At 40.4% G+C, this 9,256-nt stretch overlaps 1 protein-coding gene across 9 annotated transcripts in view; it reads right to left on the reverse strand.

Annotated features, from left to right (window-relative positions):
* Ttll5 (tubulin tyrosine ligase like 5) overlaps positions 1-9,256 on the reverse strand; it is a 316,364-nt gene that overhangs the window by 200,756 nt on the left and 106,352 nt on the right. For all 9 annotated transcript variants that reach the window (XM_023702383.1, XM_023702377.1, XM_023702375.1 and 6 more), the window contains 3 exons: positions 6,781-6,862; positions 5,064-5,125; positions 3,927-4,021 (listed from right to left, as the gene is read on the reverse strand). In XM_023702383.1, coding sequence (XP_023558151.1) covers positions 3,927-4,021; positions 5,064-5,125; positions 6,781-6,862 — 239 coding nt within the window. The remainder of the gene's footprint in view (positions 1-3,926; positions 4,022-5,063; positions 5,126-6,780; positions 6,863-9,256) is intronic.

Consider the following 9,256-nt stretch of genomic DNA (forward strand, 5'->3'; position numbering starts at 1 on the left):
TTTCCTGTATATCACTTTGAACCTGTTTCATAGATTCTATTTCTTTCTTAAATTGTTTATTCAGGGGTTCCATCATTTTTATATTCTCCTCTATTTTTTTTATCAGTTGAACGTGTTTTAAAATTTTAACTTTTAGAAAAAATTTACAAAAAAAGGGGACCTATAGTAGATGCATTTGAGAATTTTTTTTTTTTTTTTTTTTTTTTTTTCCTTTTTTGCTGGAACTGGGGATTGAACTCAGACCCTCGCACTTATTCTACTGAGCCATCTCCCTGGCCCCTGAGAAATTTTCATCAAATGTTTATTCTAAGTTCTACTCCCATTTAGGGGTTGGTACCATGATATAATGAATAGAATACATGGACAGAAACTGAGACCAATTAAAAGAAGTAATTGCAAGATAATATAAATGGTTGTGAATTAAGAAATAATTTCCAGGGGGCCAGGGAGATGGCTCAGGGGAATAAGTGCTTCCCAGGCAAGCGCAATGGTCTGAGTTCAATCCCTGGTTCTGCAAAAAAAAAAAAAGAAATAATTTCCAGGATGAGTAATAAGCATTTTCAGAATCTTCATTAATCTGAGTAAAAAAAACAAATACAACAGCATTCATGGATGACAGCAAACATGAAAAACATGACTGTGCATTGATGGGTATCGAAGTAACACACCAAATGCTGACTATGGGGAAGAAGGAAAACCAGAAAACAAAAGGAAGCAGGCTGCACACGTAACTATTCCCCAGGATGCCTGTAAACTGCACATACCGGAAATACGTACTAAAAAAATTTCAAAATAGTAACAAGATGCTTATAGTCTAGTAGGAAAAACAATATAGGACTAGAAGCCTCAGTGTCCACAAAGGAAGCAGTAAAATGTGGTAGCCTTACTTAATAAAAAGTATCCTGAACCTTAAAAAAAAAAGTGTGTGTGGGGGGAGGGGAGGCACTAAAGCAGACTCAAAAGTAGGAAGGGCAGTAAATTTTCTGAATGTAAACTAAGCGTAAACATCTTATTCATGCTGCACTCTTTCCTTCTCCCAGTGAGTCAATGGAAGCACGACCAGCCCCATGTGGTAGATGCAGGAACCGATCGATGCTGGGGGAAGAAAGGGGACCTGGCCAGGGTGCACTGGCTAAGGACTGGCAGAGGACAAATCCAAACGCATGCCCACCTGATTCCAAAATCCACGTTCTTTCCTTAATAACATGTAATACAACTTGCAGGTGGCAGAAAACACAATCAAGATTCAGGAAAGAGAAACACCTAGAGCTAATGGCTTCAAAAGGAAAAGAGACAAAGAAGACATACTTAAAAGCAACAAAAAACGACACAGAAAAAGAAAACTTGACGTGGCCTAAATGGTCAGAGCAGAAACTTTCTTGTCTTATTCCTTAACTCAAATGAAACTGTTGTGGAGGGGAATGCTTTGTTAACAGAAAGAGACAAAGCAGACAACTGTGAAGAACGATAAGATTTGAAGAATTTAACATGTGTAAAGTTTACTCAACAAACCCTGAGAGACTTGGTGGCATGTAAGCAGCATTCAAATGCATAACCTCACGAGAGAAGCCTCGCTCACCAGCGTGGCTACTGCAGTCTTCTGCAATCCAAGTGATACAACTAGACGCAATCGTATTAAAGCACAGAGAAAGGTGGGCTGATGGCTCACACCGATAATCCCAGTACTTGGCCAGTACTTGGGGGCCGAGGCACGAAGACCACAAGCAGTTTGAGGCCAGTTTTGGCTACACACTGAATTCAAGGCCTGACCAACATAGTGAGACTCTGTCTCACATGCAGAACCAGATACTGCAGATCTAAGACATGATAAAGGATAGAAAAAAAAAGGAATAAAGCTTTATTATGCTTTTATTTTTCATCTTCTATGGGTATATAAAAATGAAAAAATAATCTCCAAGCACAGAACAAGATGTTGAGATTGGAACACTGTTCTTTTCCATACTACTCCCTCTTACACAGCTTGTACTTCAAACCTGTCACCTCTAAGGGCACAATCCTATGGCCACACATGGAAAAATGAACTAGCCCAGCTGACAGACTTCTTTCCCACAGTACATGCAAGTAATCTACAGCTCCTTTCGCCTTTGCAGAAGCATCCCATAACCTCTTATGGGCAATGCATATGCCATTATCTATCAGTCAGTAACAAGCACTGACTAGATTCTCTATGATCTGCAAAGAATGGCCAGGAAAAGTGCCAAGCAGGCCGAAAAAGGGACCTGTCTATCCAAGAATGATTTCCAGCTGTCCCCAGAGTAAAATCTGGCAGACACTTTGTCAGAACTGTATAGAAACTCTCAAAGGCCTTCATGTACAATTTTGCAGTTCTTGTCACAATGTTGCCAGGAACAATCTGCCAAGGAAAGCGATTGCATCAATTAAGCTTTTGCGGTGCTCTTATGCTAATTCTCTATTTTCTCTTTTTAAAAATTAAAGGCACTCCTCTGCTGGGTGGTGAAGCACTGACCAAGCACTATTCTGTTGCCTGGTTGTATTTCTAATCTAAGACAATTCCTCTTAAAATACCGTTCACCCTGTTCCATATCACAACACAAATTAGGGAATCATTCCAGCTCACAAACTGAATCTAGCTGAAAGATATGTTATGCTTGGATTGAAAAGTTGCTGTTGCTTTTTGTTCTTTTCATGCATTAATTGCCAATATTTAAAAGCAAGATTTCTGGTTTCTCAGCATCCGTGGCCCACACCTAGGCAATGACTGGCTTCAGCACATTTGTTAAACAGCTGCCCTGCTTGCATGAGGTTTGCCCTTTCCAGCCCACCTCTGCCATATCCCTGACTTTACTAGATTTGTCCCTCCTTACTCATTTACATTACTCACCTGTAGGCTCTCTGAGTTTGAAAACTCTTTTAATGAAAATAGCATCATAAGAGTTTGGCAGGCAGGAATAGCACTACTGCCAAGGAAACCAGCAAGGAGAAGAAGAGGAAGAAGAGGAATGGGAGAAGAGGTTGAAAAGGAGGTAGGAGATGATCCAAAGAAGAGGAAGAAAGAAACAAAAAGGAGAGGAAGGAAAGCAGCCATTCTCTGCCTTCGAAGAGTTGGTAATCTAGTGAAGGAATACTAGCTAATTTATAAAAAGCAACACTCAATGAATACAGAATAAGCCAATATGGAACAAGTAAGTAACATGGAAATGAAAAGTAAAGGTCACTAAAATACAGGATGGATTTAATAAAGAAAGATCTCCAAAACTTCTGTGTAAGCAAAGTAATCCAACCAAATAGCTAGAAAGGAAGAAGTCAGACCTTTTTAAGTAAGATAAGTAAAGGCAAAGAAAGAGAAGTGAAAACCAGCCGTCCCCAACAGGCTGGTGAGGAAGTAATGATGGAATGAGCAGCCAGGAGGCTCAGCTGACGGGCTCGTGGCAGAGTGCAGAAAGCCAGAGGGGTGCAGAGCCAAGTGGCGTTTCTGATGGGCACATGTCTCTGCATACATTTATTCATTTAACTTCAATCAATACATCTAGATAATTAAGGGTCCTTTTGGAGAGAATCACATGTAAAGAAGATACTGTTTCAACAGAGAATCTTTATGAAACTGGTCTGAAGATCAAAAAGAAGGCAATAATAACTCCCTCTCTGTGCATTTATGAATATGTCAACTAAGGGGGGGGGAGTTTTTAAAAGGCAGAGAAAAGAAAAAGGAAAAGTGGTGAAAAAAAGATGGTAAAAAGAAAGACAGACAGACAGGCAGTAATTTGTTCAGAAGCACTGAAAGCATGAGGGACTAGCCGAGGGTGAACATAAACCACTTTCTGCGTGCTCAAGTCCCGGGCTCTCCTGCCGCAGGGGGCCTCACCTCCTCACTTCAGCTTACTTTTCCAACAGCTACCACTTCCCAGCAAGCCCGCTCCAGGCTCCCTGCTGCTGGATGTGCTCACCTGAGGTTTCTGGAAAGGGTTGCGTCTGGAAGACTCAAAGGTGGGATAAATGGGCCGTGTTGATGCTCGCTGGGCAGGATCTTGGCACACGAATCCTGAACGGGAGACCAGCAACATTGAAACCCAGCGTTGTACAGGACATGAGTGAGTCTGGCTGCATCTTTATGTGTTTCATGATCATAAATATTACAGAGATTCATTTTCAAGAGGATTATGCTGGTGGATAAGCAGCTTAAATGTGATTCTGACTGAGAAAGATGCATTTTATAAATTCCAAACAAACGTGCAAGTAATCATTTAAAAATACATAGTTGTTAACAAAAACATGTTATTTTTAAAGTATCATCCTGGATGATGACTGGAAAACAAAATTTTTCCTGGAGAATCCACAAGTGAGGGGCTTGTGCTGGTGCAGGACCTCCTTCTGGAATGACTGACGGTGGTCTACTGGAAACTCTGAGGATGGGTTTGTAAATTATTGATGGCTTGAGAAATGACTTCAGTTAATTTCTCTTACTTCCTAAAGAGAAGTGGATTCTCATCCAAGAAGAATAAAGTAGCTAAGTTTTATAGCATTTACTGGTACATCAAGTACTAGTTCATCTCAAATAGGTTTTATAATATCTTTTGAGAGAATTTTAAGAGCCAACAATAAATCCAGTTCATACCCACCTGACCAGCCATCTCCATTTCAAAGTTTTGGCTTATCTACTTAAAATGGGATTTCTTCCTTGGGCAGCTCTGAATCTAACTGCTATAGAAGGGATCATATTGAGACCAGCAGAGACTGTCTAGCAGAAATACAGCCAGTCTCCTTTGTAACGAGGCTTCTGCAGTGGGTCTCACTTTCCCAGCTCAGAGAAAAATATACTCTCCGCAGATCTTTGCTTAATTCTCTGCCTCAGCTCATAATTCCTATGCCCCAGGTCGCAGGCTTAGTTGTGGTTCAAACCTCAGGACAGAACGGAGCCAGGGGGAGCAGAAACATATAAACACTTGCCTGAAAATATAATTTTTTAGTACAAAACATTCGGCACGGCTTCGGAACTGCCAGTTGGCAGTATCAAGGGAGCCTGAGAAAATGGACACCCTGGTGCGCGTCTCTGTGAGTGCAGTTCAGAAAGCAGCACTACTCACCCACAACAGTGAACATATCCGAGATCATGCTGGCTTTAATCTTTAGGTCCAGAGGCGCATCACTAACAGAACAGGGGGGAAAAAAAAAGAATGACTGACAATTCTGCAGGTTAACAGAGTAACTGCCTCTTAATGGGCCCCAATGCAGCAAACTTTCCAAATGTCAATGAGAAAGGAACATATAAAGCACATCAAATCCATGGAAAAAGAGAATGAAACCTCGGCAAACATACAAGAAATAAAAGCCTGGTTTTAAATACATCCTCTGTGAGACAAGCCCAGAACTAACACACTGATTCCCTGAAAAAGAATCTTTTTGTTCCACAAGGTCATACGCAATTTAAAGTTTGAACAAATCAAGAATATGGCTTCATTATCACTATGGATTTTAAAGGTTCAGACAGCCAGTATGTGCTTTTGTGAGTGCGCTGTCATCCAAGCCATGTTTTCCTGATGCAACTGGTGAATCATTTTCACACAAAAGACGAGAAACCGTGGCCACCTTTGTACTTTGAGTCTGCTGGACTGGGGGTGTAGCTAAGGGACAGAACATTTGCCTTGCATACTCAGGGCCCTGGGTTCAATCCCCCAGCACTGCAAAAACAAAAGCAAACAAAAAAACCTGCTGCTGATTAAGTCTTCATTTTCTGTTTTAAATCAAACTTCTTAGGCTTGCAGGCTTACAAACAGGGCAAAGAGATACATGCAAGCCACACCAAACTCAGCTGATGTGGCAGGATCTCACATGGAAACAACATAGAATGAGAGCAGGCAGCCTCCAAGCTGGCTTCAGGATCGAGCTCTCGCTCCTGAATCACACTATTCTGGCTGCTGGACACTATGTTCATCCTGGGAATCTCTGACACTTGAATATACGGGGCATCTGCAAAAGGCTGACCTGACGAAAGTACAGGTAACATCTAAATATCTGTAATATGTAGCTTTACACAACTGAAACTAAGCCTAACTGCCACTCTGTAAAGTAGTTAATGTGCTGTTATTTGATTGCCTGGCATTTTGCCAGTGTCTCTTATCCTTTGGCAGTTGGGTGGTCTGTGGCATAGATCTCTAGGGTTCTCTGTTTAGAGTATACAGCAAACAGAAATTCTGGCTGTAACAGTGGATATAAACAGAATTGTCTCTCATACTGAAAAATATATTTCTTTCTTCTAAAAAGTAGATTCATTTTCAGGAATTTTTTTGAAGACTGTTTGAAGTTTTTAAGACCTTAATCTTGGATGGACACCAGGACATAGGACAAAAGGACCAGGCATTATCCACAGTGGCTTCCATCCAGTTTCATGTCTTTCAAGTCCATAAGGATGTAAGCATGCATAAACCTTTGGTCAAAGGGATGGGCCATAATACCTTGCGTATTTCTTTAGCCTTAACACAAAACCTACAAAATTAAAAAAACAAAACAATCAAACCAAACGAACAAACAAAAAACTGGGAATAAAACTGAATGTAAGAATCATCTCTTAGAAGTCCAATCAACAGTAAACACATATTGCAAATGGCTAGAAAGACACGGACCCCAGCTGACATGTCAACTTTGACAACATACCATAAATCATCTAAGTGAAAAAAAATTCAAGTTATCTCTGACTAATAATTTGTGTCTCCCACTGTCATAAGAAATGCTCCTGCCCATGAAGGAAGGTGTTTTAGGGCCACTTGCAGGTTTATTCTTTTCATGTTGATAGAACTGACTTACCAGGCCAAGGAAGGGGAGAGATTCACTTCCAACAACCATGGCTTCAGAGTAGAATCTATGAGCACGTCAAAGCCATACAATTCTGGAAATACAACACAGGTTATAAGGTCATTTCCCATATCATGATTGCATAAAGATCTGAAGTTTCAATCTAATTAGTTCCCACCACAGGCTTAGAAACTTGCACTATGTGAAAGCAGAAGCAAAAACCCTTCAAATTGAAGAGAAAGTAATCATGTTCTAGGAATAATTTTAAAATAATGCTACAAAATTCCAATGCTTATTCAGCCACTCCCACTGATGCTCCTGAGCTCTGCTTAGACAGCAATCTGACTCAGAAAAAGCTAATGGGCATGCTGTACGTAGGTTAAAAAAAAAAAGCTGAGAAAAAGCACGAGGCATATTCCATGTCAGTCCTGCTTTGGGCTTGCTCAGGACTGTCTTCCATTACCACCCCCACTCTATTTCGAAAGCAGAGAGATCTACTGAAGGCATCACTCGAGGACCCTTCCACCACCTTCCCTTACACCCAAGATCTTGCTCCTGCATCCTATGTCAAGAAGACATACAAATGAACAATATATTTATTGTTTTTCCTTTCTGATGGTTTCAATTTTCCTTTGAAGCATGAAAATAAAACACTTGGTCTACAGGTAAAGTCAGAAGAAAAAAGAGAAAGCTGGTGGCAGCACAGCAGGATGGTGACAAGCTACCTCCATCACTGTTACTTAAGAAGGGAGGGAGTGAAAGATCAAGTTTCCGTGGCTTCTGGAATCTTCAATGATTTTCTTCTACTTTTCCAACTATGGCAAAGGGCAAAGCAGGTTTATTTTACTTAACAAATTCAGGGGTGAGAGGTTCACTTTGGAGCCTCTTTTATTATTACTAAAGAAAGCGCTCTACAAAAAAATCACAGTGTGCACTTGGTGCACATATGTCCAACACATCAGAGTCTCAGAAGTCTCACTCATCCCCCAACAGCCCACTCTGTGTCATTAAATAACTCGCTCATACTTTTTCTCTGAGAAGAACAGATTAGCTTCATTGTGGTTTTATCAGACCTAATGTTCAAAGAACACAAAAATTCCTCCTGAAACTAGTTTTCTTGCCCTTCGGTAGCTAATTCCTACCTCCTCCATCACCTGGCAATCACTGATCTGATTTTTTGTTTTTCACCTTTCTCAGAAAGTCAAATAAATGGAACTGATTTGGTTTGTAGCTTTTGAGCCTGACTTCCTTCATTTGTGCTGTGCCTTGGAGATTTACTGATGTTGTTACCTGTATCAACAGTGTAGTTCACTCCTTTCTTCTGCTGAGTAACATTCCACAATATGGACATACTATAATTTACCTGATCAGCAGCTGATGAGTATCTGTGCTGTTTCCAATTTTTAGCTGTTATGAATAGAGCGTTTGTGTACAGGTTGTGAGAACATAAGGTTTCATTTCTCCTAGGTAAATATATAGGTGCAGGAAAGTTTGGTCACAGGTAGGTGCTACTGTCACTGCACACCTCCTACTGCCTCTGTCATTTCCTAGCACCATCTTTCCTTATTGCAGTCCACTCTCCAAGATGACCACAATGACCTTTCTTAAAAAAAAAAAATTTAACAGTCACATGGTGACAGGCAGTGAAATGGTTTAACAATAGACACTACTGTTAGGCTTGTTCCTGGAGGATTTAAATTGGCCACTGCTAACAATATTGTATTTCCTTCACTGCAACTCAGTCATCTGGAACTTCAGGTCAAACTATGATACAAGTTAAAGAAATAAATAATAACCTTACTATTCTCCTGCTCAGAAACCTCCAGTGAATGTTTCCACAAGATAAAGTCAAATTTACTAGTCTTTTATAATCTGGCCCTAATCCACCTACATTACCTTATCTCCTAGACACCCACTCCATGCCAGCTACATCTAGTCACACTTTTTACCATTTAAAAAATGTCCCATCTGGTCATGATATTTATTTTACACATCATATTCTGTCAGAAATGGTTTTACCCAGCTGCCCTAGGCAAATCTGGTAACTCTTGTATTCCAAGAGCATTACAGCCATGGATGTGTGCTGTCATTTATCATTTTATCCCTGCTCCTCCTCACTGTTTACTGGCAAGGGCCATGTCCCATCTATTGTTATATAGCAAGGAGTCTTTTCCACAACTGATACAAAGAAAACAAGGAAAAAATAGTAAAGAAAAAAATGTAAGCAAAAACCAATGTATAATTTTCCAAGAAGACAAGTAATCTGTAAACAAAATTAAACAGTAATAACTTCCCTCCAAAATAACCTGACCCACATGACTTAACATATTTATAACAAAGCCAACAATCCTAAACACAGTAAGAAAACTTCTTATTAAGAAGTTCAGGGCTGGGGCTGGAGAGATGGCTCAGTGGTCTAAGGCACCTACTTAGAACAAGCTTGGCAAAGCATCAGGGACCGCGGTTCAATCCCCCAGCACCACATGCC

This window comes from Octodon degus, unplaced genomic scaffold (assembly GCF_000260255.1).
Source record: "Octodon degus isolate 3935 unplaced genomic scaffold, OctDeg1.0 scaffold00007, whole genome shotgun sequence".
NCBI lineage: Eukaryota > Metazoa > Chordata > Mammalia > Rodentia > Octodontidae > Octodon > Octodon degus.